This window comes from Perna viridis, chromosome 5 (assembly GCF_037379345.1).
Source record: "Perna viridis isolate PV_CMFRI_1.1 ecotype Kerala chromosome 5, ASM3737934v1, whole genome shotgun sequence".
Classification (NCBI taxonomy): domain Eukaryota; kingdom Metazoa; phylum Mollusca; class Bivalvia; order Mytilida; family Mytilidae; genus Perna; species Perna viridis.
The window spans coordinates 46,550,371-46,577,997 of NC_142449.1; the positions used below are offsets into that span (position 1 = coordinate 46,550,371).

At 32.6% G+C, this 27,627-nt stretch overlaps 1 protein-coding gene across 3 annotated transcripts; it reads left to right on the forward strand.

Moving 5' to 3' along the window:
- On the forward strand, positions 1 to 27,507 carry LOC148617963 (uncharacterized). 3 transcript variants are annotated; one of them, XM_088585658.1, is made up of 23 exons: positions 1 to 147; positions 7,147 to 7,239; positions 7,710 to 7,802; positions 10,180 to 10,275; positions 10,685 to 10,726; positions 11,206 to 11,328; positions 11,828 to 11,920; positions 12,432 to 12,587; positions 12,888 to 13,043; positions 13,289 to 13,432; positions 13,682 to 13,834; positions 14,395 to 14,472; positions 15,348 to 15,389; positions 15,696 to 15,818; positions 16,120 to 16,212; positions 16,459 to 16,614; positions 16,849 to 16,905; positions 17,771 to 17,830; positions 20,652 to 20,748; positions 21,093 to 21,879; positions 22,671 to 22,715; positions 24,136 to 24,174; positions 24,517 to 27,507. In XM_088585658.1, the coding sequence occupies exons 2-23, from the start codon at positions 7,164 to 7,166 to the stop codon at positions 24,706 to 24,708; spliced, it is 2,901 nt and encodes a 966-aa protein (XP_088441784.1). In that variant the 5' UTR covers positions 1 to 147; positions 7,147 to 7,163; the 3' UTR covers positions 24,709 to 27,507. The 3 variants fall into 3 exon arrangements, with proteins under 3 accessions (XP_088441784.1, XP_088441785.1, XP_088441786.1); XM_088585659.1 differs by having other exon boundaries at positions 16,123 to 16,212; XM_088585660.1 differs by lacking the exon at positions 7,710 to 7,802.
- Positions 27,508 to 27,627: the final 120 nt, after the last annotated feature.

The following is a 27,627-nucleotide window of genomic DNA, read 5'->3' on the forward strand; positions in this document are numbered from 1 at the left end:
ATATTGACGTCACAGCAGAAGTGATCAGAATTTTCGTCATTCTTCCATAGGACGGCAACGCTTGTGGAAGCTCTCCCTTTAGCTAGAAGGATTTTACTGAAGTTCTTCATCTTAAGAAGAGAAATTGTTCTGAAGATACAATCTCAGGTCAGTAATATATTCTTTTACTCCAATTTTGGTAAAACTCGTTCTTCGATATTTCATTTTTTTTGTAAATATACCATTTATTTCTGTGAAGATATGACCTATGTTATGGCACTGCAAGCACAGTAAAGTGTTTTAATAGCCCGGAAGAGCAATTGTATGTTGGCATTTAAACTTATTTCTTCAAACCGTAATATTTTGTATTTTATCCAAAATGCGTAGATACTTTTTTCTAGTGTTTCCAGAGAAATACTTTACTGTGCATGTAAATTGTAATCAAGAAATAGTAGTTGTCATGAAGTAATTATTGCTGTCATAACTCATATTTTCAAAGATCCCATTGTAGCCAAACAATTGTTTACTGTACAGGATAAGTATGTTATACATGTACCAGTCGACAAAGCCCAAAACAATACTTTTTGTTTGCAAAATGCATTACATCCAATATTTTTTATCAGATGTGAATGAAGAAATTACTAGTAGTAATAAGACTCATATGTATGCTTCTACCACACATTCCAAAGAAGAGGTATATGTACATGTAGTTGAAAACCTTGAATCTTTTTTATCCTCTTCAGCCTCTACAGAACTGATTTACTTGTCAGGAAAAGGTTGATAATTCTATTTAATAGACAAGACTGCAGTTGTTTGTTTACAATATATATGGCCTATTCTGTCCCCCAAAGATGACATAAGGAAAAAGAAAAAAAAAGGAGGTGCATATTTTTTTTCAAGTAGTCAAATCTGACCAGTAGCAATAGAAAATTACTATCCTTAGTCCTCAATCTCTGGCCTGTGGCACAAATAACCATAAGGTGTTGAATCCACTTAAGGTACTGTAACAGCCGAAAATACCAGTAATTTTCTTTTAGTTTAATGACCACATGTGTTAAATTGAGATTAGGATTAAGGAAAATTTGGTATCACTGATTCAGAGTCCTCTGACTGATGGCATCCATCAATAGCTTCTATTAGGCATTGGAATTTACTTGATGCTAGCAGTATTAAAAACTGAATTTTTTGTCAACATAGACCCATCATAATTTTACATAGACAGCACTGTACATTTTTTAAAGCAAGTTGAGTCCATTTCATCAGAGACCTGCTTGATTTTACATAGACTCAGTCCGTACTGCTCATTTCTTTCACGGTGCTAGAATAGTTAGTCTTCTTGTCGTTCGCCATTACACTTGAATGCCAGTCTCCTCAACAAATCTGGCTGTCTTGTGTAGGTCTTCCACAGGTCCATACAGTTTCATACAGTTTCTCTCTAATGGGGGTTGGTTTATCCCACATCTTCTCTCTCTGTGTCTGGTGTACCTTGCACGTCTGCAGAAAGTTCTGTATTCTGCTTTGCTTCTCCACAGGTACACATAGGTGATGGTATGACCTTCTAAACTCTGTACAGATGTTGGTTTAGTCTGTTGTGTCCTGAGCCTGAAGATTGTAGTTTGCTCAGATCTTTTTAGATGATGGTAGCTATCTTGCTTCTGAGGGGTATTGTGCAGAGACTGGATGATGGTCTTCATCTCTGTGTAGCTGACAGGATTTTCATCATGCTGTTGTTAAGCGCCTTCCTTTGCTAGCTTATCTGCTTTTTCATTTCCGATGATTCCACAATGTGAAGGTACCCACAGTATGGCAGATTTAAGGCTCTTGATGGAATAAATAGCTCTTTTAAGTTGTGGTAGTTTGTTGTTGGTCCGTGCTTGTATATGGAGAGGGCGTCTGTTAGGAATAGTACTTGCATATTTTCTGCATTTTCTTTGATGTAATTTACCGCATGGATGAGTGCTTCTTCTTCAGCCTTGTAGTTGGAGCAATGTAGTCCTGTTGGTATTGCCATTGACTGTTGTTCTCCATTTGGGTATTCTATGTAGATACCAGCCCTCCTTTTGTTGTCGCATTTGTGGCTGAACCGTCTGTAAACTCTAGCCCACAATTCTGATACTCTTCTTCCAGCATGCCCATTTTTACGGTCTTTCTGACGATGTTTGATTGTTCATCTTTGGCACTGAGTAACAGAACTGTTGTCTGAATGGTTACATTGTCCTTTTTCTCTGCCCATAGATTGTCATTCATTTTAAAATCTATAGGTTTGACATGCTTAGGTAGATGTTCTTGGTGTTTTCTTTGCAATGCTCTTGTTTCTAGACTGAAGCTAGATCTTTTGAGTCTGCCTGAGGATAGTTTTAGTCGCTCATTCATTGGGTGGTTCAGTAAACATTGATATTTCGTGGCCTGTATCATAGCTTTAGATTCTCGTCTCTTACTTAATGGTGATATGTATCACAGCTTTACATTCTCTTCTCTTACTTAATGGTGGTATGTTAGTAATTTCCCTCATACTAGCAATAGGTGTTGATTTCATGGCTCCTGTGATGATACAGAGTGCCTGAATCTGGACTTTATCTAGAGTCTAATGGTAAGACTTAGCTGCTGTCATCCAAGCACTAGAGCCATATTCTAGATGTGTGCGTACATTTCCTTCACAGACAGATTTCAAAACTTTCTCATTAGCACCCCAGTATGTACCAAAAAGTTTTCTCATGATGTTTAGTTTTCGTCTGGCTTTGGCTTCTGTTGTCATTATATGCTGTTTCCATGTAAGTCTTTTATCGAAGGTTACACCAAGGTATGTTTGCTGATCTTCCATTGTGATATGGATGTCATCCATGGTCAGCTTGACAGATTGGGTTTTAGGTGAGAGTGTAAAGTGGTTGCAGATGTTTTCCCTCTATTGATGGTAACACACCACTCATTGGCCCATTTGACTACCATATCTAATGCTGTTTGTATCTGTACCTTACAGTAGTTGCATACTCTTCAGAGTACCAGAGGACAAGATCATCTACGTAGAGTGCTGATTGAACACCATTTGGTAGCTCTGAAACTAGGTCATTCATATAGAGTGTGAAGAGTGTTGGAGGCAATACTCCTCCCTGTGGTACACCCTGTTTTAGAAGTATTTTTCTGCCATGTCAGTGTTTTAGGATTTTTCAGAAATTGAGGTTTCCTTGGGAAAAATCCATATAAAATCAACTTTCCCACAGTCAATGACTGCTTTCCTAACAAAACAAATCCTTATAGTATATAAAGTTTTCAACTTGCCACAGGAAAGTGTAACTAAGTACCTGACCCAAATTTCACATGGAAATAGGAATCCTAGAACACTGCATGTTTCCCATCTACGAGTACTCTTGCCCTTCTGTTGTACAGATTTAAGTTGGTCCATTAGTACATTCTTCCACTTACTCCAAATCTTAAGAAATTTCACAAGAAGGCAATTTTTCCAAACTTTGTCAAATGCTCTCTGAAGATCTAAGAAGACAGCTAGCATTACTTTCTTTGATTGAAATGTATCCTCGACTACTTGAGATAGATGTGTTGTCTGATCTTCTGTGCTCTTGTACTGTCTAAAACCAGCTTGTTCATGACCAAGAATGTTCTCCGATTCCAAATATGTCTGTAGGCGTTTGTTGATTATACGCTCCATTAATTTGTAACAACTGCTTGTTAGGCTAATTGGGTGATAGCTTGAGGCTTTTGACTTGTTCTTTCCCCTAGAATAGTTAGTAACTACATTGAGTTTGTGTTTGGTCTGTTCGCGTTGTTCTCCCTGAATGTGACTTGAGATGTTTCCAATATTGATATTCCTGATTCCACATTCTTCTGCTAGTTTTTTCAGCATAGTTTCACTTTCATTTTCTGTTAATGAGCATTCAAGAAGGAAATGATTAACTGTTTCTTTTCCCCACAATCGTAGTTTGGATCCTCTGTCTCATTTAGGCTGCAGTAGCCAGTCTTCAGTTGTACAAGTATTATGTAAAGAGCCTTTGTTGGAAAATCAAAGGATATTGTGTTGGCTACCAATGGGGTATTGTCATATAGGTCCCCAAAATTGAAATCTACCTAGACATAGACTGAAGACCCTTTTTGACAGCTATAAGTGTGGAAATCAATACATGTAGTTTCGAAAGAGGCTTGGTAGTACATTTGGAAGATCCTGCTATGAAGCATCGATTGTATGGATTTTTGCAGTCTGTGACTATAGCCACTAGCCCCATGTCCCAAACTACATGTACAAATATTGTATATGTCACATGTGACTGTAGTGGTATACATTTAATGTGGAATTTGTAGTACTTGGTGGCAGTGATTCTCCATTCTTAGTAAAATAAAACTACAAATCATTTTCTTGATCATCTATATACTGGAGAAGATGCTAAAATGTTGTAATTTTTTATCTACAACATATTCGTCCAGTGTGTTTGAAGTGTTCTTTTTTCAATAGAGGGTCAGCACTTCAATTGGAACAAATTGTGCTCTGCTACTCCCTGATCTATTCCTTTGCTTTTTAACCAGTGGCAACATCCCCTGCATATGGAGTTTTCATATTACAACTCATACATGTACATTATGCCACAGCTTGAAGAATTTTGCATCACACTAAACAATTTTTTGTTCACCTTGTCATAGTTTTCCTTTCGTCTTTCATTTACTTAGGAAGTGACATTTTTTTAGCAACTTGACAGGAGTTTTTTGAAAAGTAAAGGGTGCTCAAGCCAGGTCTTAGTAGTCTGGATTGCTCAATCATTTATATTTGTTTCTCTATACATGTTATCATTTATTTTTTGGGGATTTATGATTTCATGATCTTTGTTGTGTGTTACTCAGTATCTATTTTCCTGTCTAGTTCTTATCCTTGGAATGTACTCTTTTGGTTTCTGCTGTAACATTTGTTCCCTTGATAACTTTTTCAGTTGTTGATATGTTATCTATGATAAAGCCTACAAAAGTCTACTGTAGATCTCAGATGATGGATAACATCTTGTTAGAGTTTCATGTACATTTGTACAGAAGTTGCCATGGAAATGTGAAAAATGGCATTTTTATGCAGTTATTAGCCAATAACCACAATACCATTAAGATAGAACCTGTCAACTGTTTTGGAAGTAGGGATCTGAAAGGAACCAAAAACAAGCATTTCATGAGATTTAACTATATAACTCAAGTATTTAAGCATAATGGATCACTATGAAAATGTACCAGTAACCACAAAATGGTAGCTTGGATTGATTTTGAGGGTTATGACTTGAATTATGAATTTAGGGACGAAAAAGAGTAAGAAACAAGTATTTAATCTTTTATATGTGTACATTATGCATGTAGTTACATCATGGTCCTTACTAATACTTTTATAATTTCTCATTATTATTTAAACAAAATTAAACGTTTATTTCTGGAGAGAATTTTGAGCCTTTCATTAACTTTCACGGTTTTTATACATGTATGTAGATCATGGTGTCTATTCCATGGTTTATTGTCACCAGGATTGAATTTGAAATCATTTTTCAGTTAAATTTAGCGTGTATTGACAATTCACACTTGCAACTGAAACTTAGATGAATGATATAAATTTTAGCAAGTGAAAATAATTTCGTAACAAGCAAAATTGAATTTTAACTTGCACAATATATTTAGCAAGTATTTCCCTTTAAATTCCATACCTGGTCAGCTAAAACTTAAAAAAATCATAGGAAGGAGTATCATGTAAGTTACAGATTGGTAAGTACCTTCAGTGAACCATGTTGTACATAGGCTGACTTTTTGTTTGGTTGCAAATCTACAGTCTGTTTACAGGGCATCAGTCTAAATTTTCTTAAATTTGTGTGTGTGTGTGTTTTTTTTTTGTTTTTTTTTTCTACTTTTGTACTTAACTCAAGGAGGGAGAGGCTTTACAGAAGTTTTTTATTGGTAAATTCTCTACAGCATACTGGCTGACAGAACTTTAGCCTCACAGTCCAAAAAATGACAGATCGACTGTCTTATGCATAACCTGTGGTACTTAATTAATCCATAAAATTGTTTTTGGTTGTCAAGATGGTGTTAAGCTGTGTGAGGACAGACAAACACAGCAGATAGTGATTCCTACATGTAAATACAAAAGTACCCCTTCCCCAAAATGAGAGTGAACTTTTTCTTTTTCTAAAACCAGCATCTGGATTCAGGAAACTTTCATTAAAGAAATGGTTTTTCCATTGAAGAATATCCTTGACCTCATAAGTGCAAAATTCAAAAACCTACTTCCTTTTAAATCTTCAACTTTAGGATCCTCTGTATCAGGTTTAGTTCTGCATCTCCATCTTTAAGATCCTCGCCCAGCATATTCTCAGCTTTAGGTCCTTCATCCACAGTTTTAACATACAGGTATAGTTATTGCTGATATTGGTTTCATCAGTACATTTTTTGCACCTTTATCCTCTACTTGACTTACTTGACTGAATTTCTTTTTCTCAGTCAGGGGATTTGGGTCCTGGATAAGTCCTCTCGACATTTCTCTGTCATGGGCTGAATTTTCTCCTCTGTCCATGTCCTAAACTGCCAGGTTTCTTTTGTAATCTACTTACTAACTCCTTATTGAAACAGTTATTTCATTGTACAGGAACTTGCATAAGTAAAACATGTGTTGCCTAAAACCCAAATAATAAAATTTCATCAGTCTGCCTCAGGGCTGTCAGTTCAATTGTTTTCGGGGGTCTGACAAAGGGAGGTAATCGTTCTGATATATATATAGTTGAATGCCTATAGATGACATTTGCATTTAACATTATTAAAAAATTATTATTGGCCAATGACTTTAAAGACGAACTAGCTTAAATGTTTGAAGTCTAAATGGAAGGATATATTTGGTCCATTTGGTCCATTTTGTGAGTGCTAAAATCAGTGTTCTAGGATTTTAAAAAATTTCAGGTTTCTGTGGGAACATATATATGAAGATTCACTTTTCCGCACTTGAAGTTATCAAATGATCTAACAAATCCTTTCAAAAATTGAAATTTTCTACTTGCCAAGTGGAAAGTGGAACACTTTAAACAACTTTCCCCCACCTAAATTGACAGGAAAGTGGAATCCTAGAACACTGTTAAAAGATGTCGACTTTTTGTTGTTGTTGTTGTTTTTTTTTTTTTTTTTAATAATATTTTCATGTTGTTATAACAGCTGAAGTCAAAACAGCTATGCCGTTTTCCCCAACTCCACCTGCGGAACCCCCTTCTCCCAGGTCAGCTAGGAAAACCAGATCTGCTTACAAAGGTAAATTTTAATTCATTTCATATCTTTGCAGGGAATTATCTCAGCAGGGCCATATTACCAATGCTGTTGTGCCAGTCTTATTGTTTTTAAAGAAAAGTGTCACTTTTTAAAAACCAGCTTACAAGGTGGAATCCTTTTTTGAGTCAGTTAAAAGCTCTAGTTATTGTACCCACAATCTGAAGGAGAGGGGGTATACTGTTTTACCCTTCACGGCTTGTCTGTCAGTTTACTGGACAACTACTCATTATAGCCGCTTAAAATTTTAACACATTCTTTCTGTAGGTATGCCATATGGTGGGATCCATTTTCTTAAAAAATTGACAACTTCCTGTTTACCATGGACTTTGTTTATTTTCTTAATTTGCTGATTGAAAGCAGTTGGAATCACAATGAACATTGGCTCATAAATTTCTTGTTTGTTTTTTGTTTTTTTTTCTTCAAAAATTATATTTATCATGTTAATTTAACAGCTGAAGTCAAACCTGCTATGCCATTTTCCCCTACTCCACCTGCAGAATCTCCTGCTCCTAGGTCAGCTAGGAAAACCAGATCTGCTTACAGAGGTATATTTTTTAATTCATTTTAGATTTTTGCAGATAGTTATCTCAGCAGGGCATTGTACATGTAGCCATTGCTACTGCTAATTGTGTTGTGCCCCTATTTTTTTTAAAGGAAGTATCAGTTTGTAAAAACCAAAAAGTTGCATGGTGTACTTACAAACCTAAAATTTATGATGTACATTAGTTGCTTCTCTTAGATTTTAGTATGTGTTTTAATTTTTTTTTTTTTTTTTTGCACTGAAGAAGTGTATCTTTGACCTCATAAGTGCAGAATCCAAAACGATACCTTCTTTTGAATCTAACTTCAGTTGGCATTGGTCTCATCATTACATTTTTGTCACCCTTGCAGGTATATTTCTGAGGAGCAGTATCCCACAATTATTCTTCAAATGCAATGCTGTCAAAGTTACCTTGTATTTCATGGATCCTTGATTGTCTGAAATGTGGCATTAAATGTCAAAGTGCAATATCCTCTGTGAAATTTTTATGTATTTTGTCATCAAACAGTGACACTCTTTCATTTTCTTGGTTAGACTGGTTGCTTATTGGTCTCAGTATGGTATTAATTTTCCCATAGACTTCTATAGTGAAGTGCATATTTTTAGGATTTTTTAAAAAATATGTAAATTGATTCAATAAAACTTTCACTTATGTAGCATTTCTAAGGACATGTGAAAAAATAATTTCCCACAAAGAAAATAGGGTGAGTCCACAAAGATTGGACAGAAAAGTAGTCTTGAACTATAAATAGCCATTTTCCCTACTTTCACTTTCATTTTGCACTCACCAAACCAACCTTTTCAGTGGAACATTTTTATGATATTATGTTAGATTTTCTTTTAAAAAAGTTCTTCATCTTACAGTGTTATGTTTGCTCTATTTTTTAAGTCATTGTTCATGTCTTTTGACAAAACATTAGTTTGTAGAGAGGCAAAAAGAAAATGCACTATATTTTTATAGCATCCTTGTTTTGACGTACACCCGCTCAGGGATATGCAATACGATACTGGTACCTATTAAATCGCTCTAACTATTTTTGTAAGACAGCACATTTCAGAAACCAGTTTCTTTTAAAAGTCTAAATACATGTTTTTGTTTCCAAGTACAGTTTTGATTATCAAATTCATTGCTTACACTACCAGTGTACCTGATCCATGCTCCCAGTTTTAGAGGAGTCTCATTTAATTTTGTTACTTTTTACATATTAATTTTATTGTTTTATGTTCTTTGTTGTACAAGTTGTCTTGCTCATTGTCTTTTATCAGATCATCTTCTCTTCTCTCCATGTGCAGGGCTTGCTTTAGAGCATCATCTTAAGCTATCGTATATAAATCTGAACAGAACTACAGTTTATTGAATGTTGATAAAATTCTGAGTTTCACAATGTCCTGTAAATCAAGTAAACATGAAAATGAATGTGCATTTAACTTACTATTTGCCAGTGCTTTAAAGAGGAAATTTGAATCTTAACCTTTGTCGTGCTACGTCCGTACCTGTTTGGGATTGGACCGTGTTCCACTTTATCCATTCTGGCAGTGTACATCTGAGTTTAGGAAAGCACAATCTGTGTCCAGCTGCAAGCAGCTTGACTATGCTTTAAAATGAGGCTATCTGATATAGAGTTTGTTAATAAATAATGACTTGAAAGCTAAAAGAAGAGGTCACAAGCTTCTGCTGTCGAAAAAAAATAGATTTTTTGGGGAGAAGGGTTCATTTCTCAGACCCTCGCCTGAGCAGAATTAATCTTTAGTACTCTTATTTTGCCTGGAAATTAAATAAAAATGATTTCTGTTACCACCATTTCGATGAAAACCCCTTGTATTGACTACTTCCGGTTTATGGACAAACAGAGGCCAAAAATTGGGAAAAAATCCTCATTTTTTTCACCCGAATGAACCTTCAGGGGACTCCTTACCCCCACTCGTGACTGTAACACACTTTATTTGGCTTCAGTAGCCTTCACGTTCTTCAGGCTATAGGATGAATGTGCTTTGGTTCCTCATTTGTTCCCCTTGAACCCCACTGGTAGCAAATAATGACCAGAAATGGACAAAAATGTCTATTTTCACGCGTTGGCCCACGCACCCTCCCACCACCTCCTCACCCCATGCACCCCACCCCGTGATCACCCTTCTTTAATTTATATATAACAATCAGGATCAGTACCATTGTGCAACTAATTTGCATATAATTTGCATAAGTTTAGAAAATATCAAAATCTAGACTTTCATTCTGAAATGCGCAGCACGACAAGGGTTAACAACTAGCATAATAGAGTCCTAATGGAAGAAGATATTTGGTCCTTTTTGTGAATCTGCTAAACTAAACCCTATTTTTTTCATTTTTTTACTAAGAAATGATATTTTTCATGTTAAAATAGCAGCCGAAGTCATACCAGCTATGCCGTTTTCCCCTACTCCACCTGCAGAATCCCCTTCTCCCAGGTCAGCTAGGATAACCAGATCTGCTTACAAAGGTAAATTTTAGTTCATTTCAGATCTTTGCTGAGAATTATCTCAGCTGGGCCTTTAAGCCAATACTAGTGAAAATTTGTGTTGTGTGGTTTGTGCCCTTAATTTTTTTAAAAGTATCATTTTGTAAGAACAGAAAAGTTACTGTTTGCATGCTTGGCTTACAAAGTTAAAAATATACATTAGTTTCATTAAGATTTTAGTATATGTTTTAATCATATTAAGTTGTTACAGGATATGAACAACTAAAATCAAACCACAGTCTTATGCCAAAAGTGACCTGCATTTTTTATAGCATTTGATAGAGAAATATGATTTGTGTCACATGGCAATGGGAAAAATTTTGTTGCTGATTTTTTTCCCACTTTCTTTTTAACTTGTACATTTTGTGTTAAATACATGTTGATATTTTAGGTATGAGGTCTCCAAGAGCAAGATCTAAAGCTCCATCCAGAGGTAAAGACATATTTCAAATTCCTTAATTTTTAAAAGTTGAAGCAAATATAGCAATGCAAGGACTTGCATTGTACCAGTGTCTTTCATTAAGTACAGAATCCTGTCTCACCTTTTAAACTTTTTAAATTTCTGAATTTGAAATGTGAACATGTACATGTATTTTTTTATTTCTTTTTTCAATACATAGTTATTTTAAGTAAATTGTTACATTATAAAAAAAAGAATAAGATTTGTTTTTAAATATCCCATGTCATATCAATGAAACATAGTTAATGGAACATATTGCTGAATTTATACACTAGATGTTTTAAGAGATTGAAATGGAGGAATACAGTAACAACTTAACCTTATTTGGACTGAATGATTTGCTGTTTGAGTAGTTGTTCAGTTTATACAGATTTTACAAGATGTCTGATTTTGACAAGTTCATTATAGATGTTATTGATGTACATGTACATTTACTTCTATTTCCTTTTTAGCTGATTCAAGAACAGAAGAGACCCCAGTCTCTAGCCCAGCCCTTCCTGTCACCAGTGAATTGATCAGACCAGTCTCTGACACTTCTGATCAAACACCTGAGGATAATCCAAAGGAAGACGAAGGTTAGTAATGAGCCAAAGTTGATAAATATATCATCTTATCTAAAAATGTTCTTGTCTAAGATATGTTTTTTTTTTTTTTGCCCAGCCCAAGTTTGTTACGCATTGCTGATTGAAATGGGTGTACCTAACCTTTTTGGCAGCTGGGAACCTTTTAATGAGGCTGTTTCAGATAAACATATGAGGGACATGGGGAAGGCACCTTTTTTGTATATGTTCAGTCTCTAGACAAAATATAGAGATTAATACAAAACATTGGTGACTCCCCTAGTGAAAAAAGTGCCTTCTGTAGGTACCTCATCTCTTTTAATGAAACAGTCCTTTGAATGACTTGGAATTTCAAATCATAACTGGTTCTTAGCTACATCAGATTTAAGTTGTATATGAACTGTTTTACTGAAAATGAATGAATTGTGTTCATACTTTATGATCCTATTTCAGCAGGCTTAACTTTTAGTTTTTTTCAACTTTGAATGTCCCCAACTGTTCTTTGTTTGTTTAGAAGGCAGTAATGAAATGATGCGACCACTTTCTGCATCTTCTGATCTTACACTGGGTGATGAGTCTAAAGAAGTTGAAAAAGAACTTATGTTAGGTAAGAAATGTATGAAACTTGTTTTTTTGAATATAGGATGCACATTAGATTATATGCAAAATAGATTTAAATTGAAATAGACTGTAAGTTGGTTTTTTTTTTTTTAAATACAAATTTTACACAGTAAATAAGAAACTACTTCTTGCTTTTTTAGGAAATATAATAAAAGAGAAATCCTTGTAAATTAAGGGAAATTAAACTTAACATAATGAACTACTACACATTGATATGCTTAAATGATACAGTTTTATAATTTTAAGCAGTTTTTGAAATTGACACCAGCCCAACAGCCACGGCTGGTAAAAATGCTGTTTGTGGGCTTGAAGAATTTGGCTAACATGCCAATGATTACTATATAAGGTCATTAAAAATTTTGCTCTGGCTTAATATAAGAAATTTATGTGGCAAATACTGTTTACTTTAAGATTTTATTAGCAATGTTACAATTTAAGGTATTTAGTGTGCTTTTTTTTAAAAAGATATTTATCCATTGTCCATATTTGTAATTCAGATGGTGATGTAGTTGAAGCAGAGGCTGAGTGCAAGTCTGGCCTAACAAGACCAGAAGCACCATTGTTAGAAACACCAGTAGCATTTGATCAAGCTACTCCAGCTCTTTCAACTCCTCAAGAATCAACCCCAAGGAGACCAAAATCTGTTGCCAAAGGCAAGTTTAAGAAACACTATCTGTTGCAATTTAAGGAAATACAAAAAAATCATTGTAAATTGACGAAATTTTGTTAAACTAAACATGAAGGAATCACTTTAAGTGATACTTTTTAATTATTTAATATCTGTCAGAGGACTTCAAAGGGAGATAATTCAATTTAAGTGTTTTACATTTAAAGCGGGGGTGTTCTATTTGTGAGCTTGCTAGTTTTTAGGTTTCCTTTTTTTTGCCATATTTTGAGTTTAAGTATGTTGATGTATTCCAAAAGAATCTAAAATCAGTATTTTTGTTGTTCAGATGGCAATGTAGTTGATGCTGATTCTGAGTGCAAGTCTGGCCCAACAAGACCAGAATCACCATTGCTTGAAACACCAGGCGCAATTGATCTAGCTACTCCAGCTTTCTCAACTCCTGAACAATCAACCCAAAGGAGACCAAATTCCATTTGCAAAGGTAAATTGTAAGATTACTCGTTTTTCTTTCAACAGGCATTTTCACACATTTGATACGACACTATCTGTTGCATCTTTAAGAAATACAATTTTAAAAAATTCATAGTAAACTAAAGTAACTTAATCAAACTTAACAATTTAGTGACACTGTTCTATTATTTCTATTTTTTAATCTATTTATATATATATATTTGCCATATTTTAATAAAGCAAATACATTACTTAATTTGGTATTTCATTATTCAGATGGTAATGTAGTTCAAACTGAGGCTGACTGCAAGTCTGGCCCAACAAGACCAGAATCTCCATTGCTTGAAACACCAGTAGCCTATGATCCAGCTACTCCAGCTCAAGAATCAACCCCAAGGAGACCAAATTCAGTTTGCAAAGGTATTTTGTAAGACTGTACCTGTTGGGTGTTTTTTGTTGTTTTTTTTTGTTTTTCGTCTGTCAGTTTCACACAGTTTATAAGACACTAGTTGTTGCATCTTAAAGAAATGCAATGAAAATGAATCCACTGTTCTATCAAACTTAACATAAAGAAACTACTTTTAAGTGATACTGTGTGTGTTTTAAATTTAGTTTAGGCTATGTTGATGTGTTAAAAAAGATTTCTAATTTTGGTATTTTGTTATTCAGATGGTGATGTAATTGAAGCTGAAGCTGAGTGCAAGTCTGGCCTTACAAGACCAGAAACACCATTGCTAGAAACACCAGTTGTATTTGATCCAGCTACTCCAGCTCCCTCAACTCAAGAATCAACCCCAAGGAGAATACAGTCTGTTGCCAATGGTAAGTTGTTTACTTTTTATTAAGTACCAGTCCATTTAAGATTCAGACACTACCTATGAGGTGTAGAAAAACCCATGGATCAGACAATGTTTTTTCGGTCTACATATGCTATATTTTTATGTGACAATAGTTATTTCTGTATTTAGACCTGTACTTATGAGAAAACTACACTTTAACCTCCCACTAAAATCAACCAAATCAAACCAAATCAAGAACGATAACTCTTGAAAAGTGCTAATTTCATGTACAATCTATACAAATTTTATTTAAAAAGTACAACCCCCAAAATATAAAAAAAAACTAAGACTGCTTATGTGATTTTAAACAGTTTCTGAACAAGAAATAAATCTGAATTCTGTGAGTTTTTGACATGCATGAATCACCTTCTGTCTGAATTTTAGGAAGACTGCTACTTAAATCCATCCAAGATACTGGTAAAATGAAATCTCATTAATCCCTTACATTTTGGTATTAGAAAAATATGTTCAGAGTGGCATAAAAGCTGTTGTCTTTTTTTCTTTTTTTTTTCAAAAATGATATTTTTCATGTTTTAATTATAGGTGATGTCAAACCTGAGACACCTGTGGCAGAGGATAAAAAATCTCCCTCACCTAGGATGACAAGACCTGCCTCTAAAGGTAAATTTCTATTCCTTTTACATTTTTGCAAAGAATTAGTTTGGTAGGGACCCTGTAACCTAGGCTACTGAAAATGTTGGTCCTCAAATTTTTATGCCTAGATAGGTAGATGATTAGTACATGATTAATCAGGCTGTCCCCTCCCCAATATATGAGCTATAGCTTTGAAATTTTGTAGAATGTTTAAACATGTAAAGGAAATATTCCAGGGTAGGAAACTCACTCAAATTCTAACCAGTCCTGAATACAATTGTTCAATATATTTACTATATGGCTATATAAATTTTTGCTAAAATTAGCCAGCCCTGCCAAAAAATAGCCAGTCTCGGGCTGGCGGGCAGGCTACTATTTCTAACTCTGAAATGTGCAGAGCCAAAGGATAATGATTTTTATAAAATGTTCCTTAGATTAGAGATAGTTGTACTTGTCAATTCCAATATTCCTAAGGAGTATAATGTGACATGGCTTGTTCGGCTATATCCAACTTAAGTTTTTGAGCTGCAGCTTTGAAATTTTGTAAAATGTTTATACATGTTAAGGGGATTATGTGCAGAGACAAAGGATTATTATGTTCATAAAATATTGCTAAAATAAGAAATAGTTCAACATATGTCAATTTTAGTATTATTTAGGGTTCATGGCATGATTTTTAGTTATTACTTTTTTTCTCTACAATGTTAATGCCCTATTTTTGATAAAGGATGTTGTATTATGTGTTAGGGCATCATTCCTGTCTTCTAGACACAAACGAGTTTCTGAGGCACTCAGTGTGAGTATTATTGTTTTGCTTTCATGCAGAGCATCTCTTTTTCTTCGTTGTTCTTGTTTCCTTCTCATATTTTTTCATTTGTACATTTTTCATGGAATAATTTCAGGTACTAGATCACCAAGAGCAAGATCCAAAGCTCCAACTAGAGGTAAAGACCTTTTTGAAAATTCTCTAGTTTTAAAAGTATAAGACCTTACCTATATCTTGGTGTTTAGTACATAACCTTACACTTATTTTTTTTATTGCATATATACATGTATTTTAAGTTTTCAATTTTCAGTTTTTGTGATATCAAAATTTTGAAGATTGATCCAAGCTGAATGGATATAGAGATTGATATCATCATTTCAATGTAACATAATGATGAGTTTAGACAATTACTTTTTTTATAAGATACTACATGTAGTTATTGTACATGTGTAACAGAGACCTGTAAATACTATTATATCTGTAGCTGGTTCAAGAACAGAGGAGAAGCATATCTCTAGCCCAGCCCTTCCTGCCACCAGTGTATTGATCAGACCAGTCTCAGTCACTTCTGATCAAACACCTGAGGATAATCCAAAGGAAGTAGAAGGTAAACCAAAGCTGATACATATATTTTCTGCTCTAAAAAATGTTCTTGTCTTAGTTATATTTTTTTTTTGCCAAACCAAAGCTTCAGGAGGCAGAGTTTGTATGCATTGCTGATTTAAATAGAAGTACCTACCCTTTTGGTCAGCTAAAAAATGAGAACCCTACTTTTTGGAATGAACAGGATAATTTTAGTTTTATATTGTTTTTCCTGAAAATTAATGAATAATTTTCATTTATTTTCTTAAGCAGATTTAAGTCTTTGAATTTCGATGTGCCCAACTGTTCTATTAATTATTGTTTAGAAGGTGGTGGTGAAATGATGAGACCACTTACTGCAGCTTCTGATCTTACACTGGGTGATGAGTCTAAAGAAGTTGAAAAAGAACTTATGTTAGGTAAGAAATGTATGAAGTTATTTTTTTAATTATATATTGTACAGAAGATATGTATAACACATTTAGATGAAATTAGACTTTTTAACTGCCAGTTCTACACACTTAAGAAATTCAATCAAACTTAACATAAAAAGGGATCAAGGCATTTGCTATATTTGATGCTGTTTTATATTTGCTATGTTATAATAAAGGGCATGCTGGTGTGTATTTTCAAAAAAAGTTATCTATTTCATATTTGTTATTCAGATGGCAATGTAATTGAAGCTGAGGCTGAGCGCAAGTCTTGCCCAACAAGACCAGAATCACCATTGCTGGAAACACCAGTAGCCTATGATCCAGATACTCCAGCTCTCTCAACTCCTCAAGAATCAACCCCAAGGAGAACACGTTCTTTATCCAGAGGTAAGTTGTTATATTAATAGGATTAAAGAAACAGGTACATGTATAGTGAAACCCCTAACCCCTTGTTTCAGCTGGCAGGATATTAACTCCAACAGTAAAGTCTAATGTTCAAATTGTTTCTAAATAAGATTGATTTAGGTAGGAGGAGTATAGGGAGTGTTCTATTTCTGAGTTTGCTAACTGTTCTACTTAATTTATCTGAACTGTATCTGATAAATACATTGAAAATTTCAGGTGTGGATTCAGAAGCAGGAAAAAATAGCCGAGCAAGGTCAAGGGTTCAGTCTAAAGGTAATACATGAATACATAATACATGAAGTACCACAACTAAATTATCCTCTTGCAAATTAAGTTGCAGCGATATAGCAGTCTCTGAAATTGACCACCAGCCTGACAGTCATGGCTGATAAAAATGCTGGTGGGGTTGCAGAATTTGGCTAGCATGCTAATGATTACTATATATATATATATAATTTTTTAGTTAGGCTTGTCAGAAATTTGTATGGCAAAGACTGAATATAGTTAAGTGTTCGTCCATCTTTCTGTCCCGGTCTTCATGATAAACCAGTTGTCCACAGTTCAAGGCTATGAAGAATGTTTAGGGCCTGTTTAAAAAAAATCCTCTTACAGGCTAGTGATATCTATACAAAATCCTCCAAACTATGGTTAAGGCCTGTTGGTGAAAAATTTAAACTATTTTCCTAGTATTGGGGGTGAATGGTATTTTGAAATTATCATGTTGGACTGTTCATGTATCTTGTAAGGGAAACTCAATGAATTTTGATGAAATTTTAAATTTTCATTTTTGGGGGCATTGTACATTAATTTAGATGACTATTTATTTAATAAAAATGAGATATTTACATGTTAGGTCTTTTTTAAACATGTTCAGTCAATGCAAAGGATATCATTTGTGACCATGCTAACAGTATTTCTAGTTTGAATCAAGTTGAATGGTTTCTTATTTTACGAAATATTTTCTGTTTCATTGAATTCGGGGTCTTTTGTACTGTCACAAACGTTAATCTCAAGTCCATATTTGGACAACTTGTTTCTATGACATCCTGCACTTTGCTAATCAGAACCTTTTTATTTTTCATTTTTGGCAGCTATATAATAAATGTAGTTTCTTAAAACTGCATTTTTTTTTTTTCAGATGAGGGTGAAACCAAATACAGACGCTTTGTCAACTATCTCCAGGAAAAATACAATCTTGGTATGTTATTTTATTGAGTACTGATTGTTATGGGAAATTATTTTCAGTCTTAATTTTAATTAAATTTTGAATTCCTTGATACCCTTTTTTAATTGTAAGTTTCATTTCAAAAGTCTTATCTGTATTCTATTGACTATAAATTTTTTTACCCTCACTCACATTGTCTATCCAAATTTTCATCACAAAAATCTAGACTCCCATTGGACAGATTTATTTCAAATTTTGTATGTGACTATACATTGTAAGCAATTTTGGATGCTACCTAATATCAACATCTTGTGTTGTTGGATTTTCCATTTTTCATCTATATTGAATAATAGAGAAAATTTTTGTGACAAAAATGTCTCCCTCTTGATGAAATTGATTTCAGATTTGGTTTATCTAGATGGTGCATATGTTGTTAGTGATATTTGTTGCTTTCTAATTTCAACTTCCTGTACTTGTGGGGGTATACCAAGCACAACAACATGTGCAACTTCATGACTTTATAACAAATAACTATATTAAACCATCCAGTTTTAGTGCTGATTTTTTTTCAAATGTTTGTCATACCTCAATGTTTTAGGATTCCTATTTTACATCACTCAAATAAAAAAAATTGGGTAGGGAAAGTTGTTCATTGTGTTCCACTTTTCAATTGGTTAGTAGGAAACTTAAACTCAAAGGGTTTGATAAGTTTGGAAAGCAAATATTGATTGTTTGCAAGTCAATTTTCATTTACCATGGAAAAATGGAACTATCAAAAATCCTAAAACACTGGTCACATGAACTCTTTTATAATATCCCCACAAAGTTTTTTTACTTATTGTATTCAATTATTTAACATAATTATACAAACATTTATAACAGATTTTTATCATGGACGAGATTACAAATGAGGTATAAACTTTTGTATGGTGTTGGCTTGCTTGTTTGTTAATATATATCATTCTAACCTTTGCACTTCTGTTCTCAGCACTTTATTTATTTTTGCTGTGATACCATATCATTTAGCTACTGTTTGATATGATTATTCACACTATTAAGCTCATCTTCCTAGTTACATCTACTGTGGAAATACTATTGTTCGTTGTGTTCCAATTTTCATGGATTTCCTGGGTAAAGTAAACCACAAATTTTGATTCCCAACAAAAAGGATTATTTACTTTAAATCATCAAAACTACAAATTCAAGAATTGACAAACGTGCTTTTCCCCTAAATAACGAAAATATAAGTATTTTCACAGTAATTAATTTACGAAGTAGTCTACAGATGTATTTTCATCTGTGTATCAATTTTGCTGAATAATTTGCATGTATGTTAGCTAGTATCTTGCCTTTTTCATAATCTTCCTCAATATTTTGTAATTGGAGCATCACAGTTATTCTCATATTCATCCAACTTAGGATTGTACTATTTCATGTATTTAGAAAGAACTCTTTTTAAGAAATCAAAAGTCATTTCAAGTTTTGCATGTTTCAAAAGAATGTTCTGAAATCGAAAATATGAAGAAAATTTGGTATTCATGTATTTGTTCCCTACCATTCATACATGCTTCAATGTAGGAGAGGAAAAATTGCTTCACTTCCTTCTAATGTTAATTTTTTTCAGTAGTTTTATATGACCCTGGATCTAGATTTCTCTTTGATATAACATACGGTCAGTATATTAAAATATACTGGTATATGAAAAAAAGAAGTAATTTTTAGTCTGAAAGCTTTTTGAAATTTTTGTTAAGAATCTATTACAGCCCATACCATTATGATGTTCATGAGATAGTTGGTCTTCTCTTCATTAAATGCTAATCACATGATGATCAAATGAGATGGAGATTTTAAAGTTATTCATTGTTGTTTTTTTGTTAATTTTTGTTGTTTTCGTTTTTTTTTTTTTTTTCATTTTATTGGTATTTGAATATATGTGTGATAGAAAATGTGTATCTCTTTGTCCAGTTAACTACCTATTTAGGAAATTCCTTTGGTAATTTTCATTTGATTAAAACTAGACCAATTCTATCCCCTGAAAAACATCATTGTATGGGCTATAAAAAATTAGGTTATATGGATTCTCCTTCAGTAAGTGGTTTAAATTATTTCTACACTTAGATGGTAAAATTGTAATTTTCAACATGCAAGCTTTAGATGACATGTTAAAATCATTATTTTACCATAGAGAATGGAGAAATAATTACAGCAAGAATAGGCTTAAGGAGAATAGTATTTTCCAGTAAAATCTGTAGAAACCTTGGAAAATGCAAAATGGCAAGAGGAATTTAATAACTGCCCAGTGGTTACTAATTCAGGTGCGTCAAGTCACTGGTCTCAAATGGGAGAAATCTCGATCCACTCATCTTCGTGTTTGTGATGTTATGTGTAAATCATTTACTTGAGTTAATCTTTAGTTTTATGGTTTCAGCTTTTCAGTCTTTTCAGTCTTGCCCATAACAAACTTTCTTGACATTTGATCAAATAAGGTTTTGCTACTCTGTACTATACGGTAGTACTACTAAATTCAAAAGTATATTTTGTTCAGATGTTTAAGCAGTCTTTCTGGACCAGAGAACATTCTACCAGAAATGGCTTATAGTCCAACAAGTTTCATATAGATTCATTTGTATTAATTGGTTTTACTTCTAGAAAAAAAGACTGAAGATTAAAAAGATATTTTAATATGGAAGATAAATTATTGTTTACAGACTAGGCTAGTTTGGTTTTCAGGATGAATTACACCTCTGAAGAAAATTCTCAAAAGTTTAAAAACAAAACAAAACAATGTGTTTAGAACATTTAAGAAAAAATCCACAGTTTCAATCATAACTTGAAGATTGAGATTTTATTTCAGATGTTACTGGTACTAGTTACCCTCTCTCTGGAAATGAGAGTAATGCTAACAGACATGCAATTGATGCCTTTGAACTTTTAAGGAGAAAAGATCAAGAGTAAGTCAAAGTCTTTGCTTTTTCCAATAACCTAATTTATATTTGTACTAATAGTCAGAATATGGAGTTATGAAATAATCCTTGTGCCTGGAGATGGGATGCTATTTACCCAAATTTTTAACAAATTTAGTACTATCTGATGGCTTTGTTGGCTTCTTTGTAGTATCTAATTGTGAAAATAGTCTTGTGTCTTCCATCTCATTTTTGCCTGTATTTATTGTTAATGCGAAAGAGTTCAAATTACTACCTTCGAAATTCTACAAATATAATAAACATTCAAATAAAAAGACATTGGTTTACAGGGATATTGTTATCAGTTCATGCTGTTTCTTTTCTTTTTTAAGAGTTGTAAACAGTCTCAAGAATGCCTCCAAAAATTATTCAGACGTGCAAAAACTTCAGAAAGATATTGAAGAAGCTCATATCATGCTTGCCAGTATGGAGCGAGATGTGGAACACCTTAACTCTCAAAAGGTCAAAAGTCAGGATATACTGGAGCGAGTTAAGACTGATCACAAAACACTACAGGATGAAAAGGTCTATTTGCAACAGCAGCTGAACATAGCAAAGAAAGAATGCATCGGTAAAAACAAAAGAAAGATCAAAGAAGTTCAGCAGCTAGTTGATGAGTTCCAGAAACTTGATCAGAAAGAAAAAATGCTCAGGAAACATGTGGCAATGATTGAAAGTGAGCTATTTCTCATCATTTCTAAGCTGGAAACACCAGATCAGGCTAATGAAAAGAAGCAAAAACCTGGCCATACAGAAGCAACAGAACCTAAGATATGGCAACCAACTGGCAAACCATTCACATCCCAGGATGAGTTACCCCAAGTTCCAGGTTTGGATTTAGCTCAGCTTAATAATCAAATTATTTTGCCACCAATAAAGAATTCTGGACCAAAGGCCCCAAGAAAAGGAGTGAACACAACATCTGTGGCAGAAAAGAATTTCACCAGTTTCAATACTGGATACAAGAACACACTCAAGATGTCAAACAGCACACCAAGTATCCAGAACTATGAGCTGATATTAGCTGATGCCAAGGCCACCCATGAAAAGGCCAGACATAAAGGCCACAATGCCAATAAGGTTTATGGAAACCATCAACCAGAGAGATTGCTGAACAGGGTAAGAGAATAAAATCTTTCAAATTGTATTTCATGATTGTTTATAAGTTCTTTTAATCTTGATAAAATCTAAGGTAAATAAAATAGGGACAGAATTAAAAGTTTTGAAAAATGTACATTTTAGTTGAAAGTAGTTAAAGGCCCTGCCCAGTGTGATATCTATTCAAGTAAGTTATAATATTTCAGATATTTTATGTATCCTTCTGTTTTACTGGGAATATAGATAAGATTATTATACACCCACTCAACAGTATTAGAATCACTATATCCATCTGTCCAAATTTTGTTGCAATTATCTCCAATCCCAACTTATGGATCGATTTTTGTCTAAAAAAAACTTTGTTGGATGAATTGATTTCAAATTTGATACATGGCTTTATGTAGATGTTGACCTCTAGCTGCATTAAGCAAGTACAGAAAATTTGAACTCGCTAAATCTAAGTTTCTTGAGATATTTCTGAACTTCAACTACATATAGAATTCCACAAGCAAATTTAACGAAGGGGAAATAAATTATACTAGCAAAATCGGTTCTCAACTTGCATTTAGCATGTATTTCACTTTATATTTATTCACTGGGGTGGAAAGGGGGGTAACTATGATGTAAGGAATTATGGTTGCTGTTCAATATCAACAGTAGTAGGATTGTTGTATGAATGGGAGTATACCTAGCAAGACATGTGCAACTTCATATTCTAGTTGAGTCACTTTTTACACACCTTAATAGTTATATTTATGTAATATTACCATATGAAAATCTTAATTGTATTCTTTTATTACTGTATATTTTAGGAACGCCAGTCTGGGCCTAGGCAACCTGTAAGAAATCCTAACAGGGTAAGAAATCATAATTTATTTCATGAAATCATGGTCATTTTTAGTTTACCTCGACAAAGGCTATGTGAGTTATTGCAATCACTTGGTGTCCATCAACAATTATACAAAACTTCTCCTCTGAAACTACTTGACTAATTAGAACCAAACTTAATATGAATGTTCCTTGGGGTATCCTGCATAGAGCTGATGTGGGGATTTTTGAATTGTTGAAAAACATGGTCGCTGTTACTAAAAATAGAACATAGGGTCAGACAGTATTTTTTTGCATATATCTCCAAAATCGTTAGGTTTAACTAAATTCTGACTTGGGATACAAGTGTTCAGCATGATGAGATCTGTTTGTGGTCAAATATTCATTTAAATCTGTTAAGCCATGTTGGAGTTATTGCCCTTTTTCAACAATTTTTTCGCCATTTTTAATGTAATTTCTTCAAAAAAATCTTCTCCTCTGACACTACTTGACCATTTTAAACCAAACTTGGTATTTAATGTTTCTTGGGGTATCCTGCATAGAACTGTGGGGATTTTTGATCTGTCAAAAAACATGGCTGCTGTTACGAAAAATAGAACATAGCACTCAAACAGTAGTTTTTCACATATACCTGTATCTCCAAAACCATTAGGTCTTGCCAAATTCTTTCTATAGCTGAAATGATTATTATTATTAGGACTACAAAAGTCTTCAGGGACAAAAAGTTGTCTGATGATTTCTTGTAAGAGTTATTGCCCTTAAAAGGGGAAAAATTACTTTTTTACAGTTTTCAGTCAATGTCTTGAAAACTATGAATTATTTAAAGAAACTGTCAATTGTTAAAATGATCCTTATGATAAGTCCTAATTAAGTCTTCTTGAGACAAAATTGTTGGACAACTTCTTGTTAAATTTGTTGCCTTTGAAAGGCAAAATTCAACCAGGTGAGTGATTCAGGCTCCTGGGAGCCTCTTTTTTCATACACCCTATCCTTCCCTCTCAGAAAAATAGTCTGTTCATCTGGCTGCATTTCTTGTGCAACTCTACCTAAACTTCTCAAGGGATTTTGTTGAAATATTAATGGAAGGCTTGATATTATTTGTAGATTATTGTCGAGAACTCCAAAGGGAAATTATCCTTTTTAGGTTTTTCCTCATAAGCTCAACTCTTTACCAGAGATATATCAAGTAAGGTCTTCAGAGAAATTTAAACTATTTTAAAACTCATTATAAAGTTGGTTTCAAAAAAAGTATCTTATAGTTGGTGTTTTTTTACATGTCAATTTTGATGATTGTTCATCTGGATGCATTTCTTGTAAGTACAACTGTACTTTAACCTGTCATAATTTACTATCTGCTTGTTATACAGGACATTATTAAGATCACTTCAAAATCCTTATGAGCTTTTGAATTTTTTTTGATTTTTTTTTTACTTTTCTTTTATATTTTAGCAACAAAGACCTGAGCCACAACAGAGGACTCAGAATCGGGTAAGAAATCATATTTAATCTATAAGCCTTTGTTATATTTCATGGTGGTTTAAAATGGTTCTTGGGTTTAATTGACAACCCTATGGTTGAAGTGGATCAGAATTTTAAAAAAGTCCTAGTATTTATTTTGAAAACCTTATTAAAACAATTGTTGCATATTGAAGGAATTTCAATGCACCTGTCATAATTTTTTTTTAATTTAGTCTTGTTTAATAAGAACTGAACCTTGAACATTGATGTTTTAACAAGTCCTCACCAATGTGACGGTGACAATTAAATTTAAATCCATTATTTTTAAAACTACTTTATTAAGAGCACATCAAGATTATTGTTACACTTTAGCCACGCCAGCCACCACTTGTCCTGTCTAACAGAAAACCTGAAGAGCAACAGACAAAGTCCAGGTTTCCTGATATTGTCAAAGGGTCTCAGCTGATGGATAAATCAAAAATAGTTCCTAAACAGGTTGAATCTGCTGGCAACAAGAGGCAAAAGAAAAGCCAGCCAAACAAAACCAGAGCCCCATGGCTGTAAAGAGGCAAAGTGATCAGAAAATAAATGCACATTATGTTTTTTTTTATATATATTTTTGTTTAAATGTTTCTTCTACTTACATCAATCTCATGAAAGCTTGATACTTTCTTTTCTCTTCCTAAATATTGATTTTAAATTTATATTTTTTTATTTACCTTCCAAAACAACACATAATCCACATTTTGTTACTAGAACATGTACCATTTGTCTTTTTTGACAATTTTGTTTTTATTTTAACACATAAACTTAAAACCTTCACTTCCTTTGTAAAAGATTTTCCATTTTATCCAAAAAAAAACTTTTCTTTTTAATTAGTCATCTAATTGTCCAATTAACTACCTAAAACATTTCATCAGGTGATGGTCATTCAATCAAAGGGGACTATTTATATTCCATGAAGTTAACTATTTTACAAACTATATTGTATTCCTAAAAGTTTTCTTTTCATTTACACAAAAAAATACTCAGTCAATAAATCTTCTAGAAAAAAAGTGACAAAAAGGCAGTGACTTGATCACTCTACAGCTAATGTCATAACTTACCTAATACAAATCTTTATATTCATAATAAACATATGATAATTAAAAAAAATGTTCCAACATAACAAAATAGTTATCAAAACTCTATGTGCTAAAAATATCAAAAAACAACTTAGAGAAAATGTGCTCAAACTGAAAGAAACATATGGTGACCTATCTTAGAGGTCAATAGATTTATTTTGTCCCTTCTATTTTTCCTCTATAATTGATAATTATTGTTGATGCTTGTATTTGCCATCTTTGCAATTTTAATTTTACCAAAACCTATAGTTCAAATAAGTTGAAATAAATTTTTGTGAGGTATTTTGTGAATTAAAAAAGTCAGTATGTGAGCAGAAAAGTTATGTTATTTAGGAAAAAAAAGAACATTTTAGAAGAAAAGAATGTTTTTGGTAAGTTGTCCCTTTTTTTTTTCTTTTTCTTTCTTTTCTTTTTTTTTTTTTTCGGAAAATGATAAATCAGTTAAAAAAGAATTACTTTATTAAGGTTAAAAAAAGTTTCTGGTCATTCTTTCGAAATGTAAAAATTGGATAATAAAAGTAATAAACCTAGGCTGTTCTCTGGGTAGACAAACATGTTACTTGCCTTGTGTTGGAATGCAATCCATAATAACTTTCAGTTCAATTATTAACCCATTCAAGGTGCCTCCTACCTTAATATTTTTTGTTAAGAATTTGGTAAATAGGAACAAAATAGTTACAGCTTAACATAATTCTTTAAATTTTCAATAATTAGGTGATCAGTTTGTCTTTAGAACTATAAAAAAAAATTAGTTAAAGCATCAGTGTCAGTTTGTGAAAGTTTTCAATTATTCATTTATATGCTGCATGCAATAGCTAGCTACATTGCTGTGATGCCCAAAGAATAAGCCAAGGATTCTGTGGGAGGTATGGATTTGGATGTAATTATGGTAAGCCGTAACGCATATGGGTCAATGTAGGTCATTCGCCCCTTATTTTGATTCTATTTTTTAGTGTATAACTGGCTATTAAGTTACTTCATACTTTCATTATGCCGGATACAATTGATGATATAATGTAAATCATTTCTGCTTTATAGGTGATAGTTAGGAAGTTCAATAGTCATAACAGAGGACTGTACCTGTAATGAAATTTGCTGTTTTTTATTCTGTTAAAATTTGTAAGGTAATCTTATTGGTATTTGTTTTTAAGAATTGGGGTTGGAAATTATTAAGTATTGTAGGGCAAATGGTACTAAGTGATAGAATGAAATAATTATGATGAGTTGTTGTGATTTCAATATGTTATTTGTTAAGTTTTTGTTCATTTGTGCTCCACATAGCAGAAAGGGTTGTCAAAACACTATGTGCTAAAGAAGAAATGTAAATATAAAATGTATATAAAAAAAAAATATGGATTAATGTATTATTGTATGTGCTCTCTTAATTATATGTTGTTTGTTACTTTTTAGTATTAGATAAATTAAGTTTAGATGTTTGTGAATGATAAAAAAAAAAAACAAAAAAAATTAAAAATAAAAAACCTGTAAGAAAAAACATAAAAACTGTAAAGAGAAAAAGTACCAAAAAAATATTTATAAAAATAAAACTGCCAAAAAAATTATAATTGAATGCTTGTTGTATGATGTTGTGGAATGATTGTTTTTTTTTTTATTAATTATCAATTTTTATATGTTTATGTAATGTGTTGTATGCATGATAAAAAAAAAAAAAAAAAAGAAAGAAAAAAAAGAAAAAAAAATGTAAGAAAAAATTTTAAAATATGAATATGAAAAAAAAATGTAAGAAAAAAATTAAAAGTATAAATTGAAAAAAAAAAAAAACATAAAACATAATAAAACTACATAAAAAAAATAAAAGGATGTTAGTTGACGAATGATTGTTTTAATTGTATGTTTTTACCACCTTGCCGTTTTTGTTTATGATATTTATTATTTGTTATGTTATATAAGTTGTATGATGTATGCATGATTTAAAAATTAAAAAAAATATTAAAAAATAAAAACATAAGAAAAAAATTTAAAAAAGAAAGATGGAGAAAAAAAATTTAAAAAAAAAAACAAAAAAAACATAAAACTACAAAAAAAATATATAATTGAAAGCTTGCTTTATTGAGTTGAAGGGTGGTTGTTGTTATTTGTTTTTGATACTTGGCGTTTTTAATATTTGACACATTTTATGTTATATGGTGTATGCATGATAAAAAAAAATAATAAAAAATTGAAAAAAAAAAAATGTAAGAAAAAAAATTAAAATGTAAATTCAAAAAAAAAAAAAAAATTACTAAAAAAAACTAAAAGTACCCCAAAAAAATAATAAAAGAATGCTTGTTGTATGATGTTGATGAATGGTATTTTTTTTTATTATTGTGATTTTTTATAAATATTTAAGTTATATGAT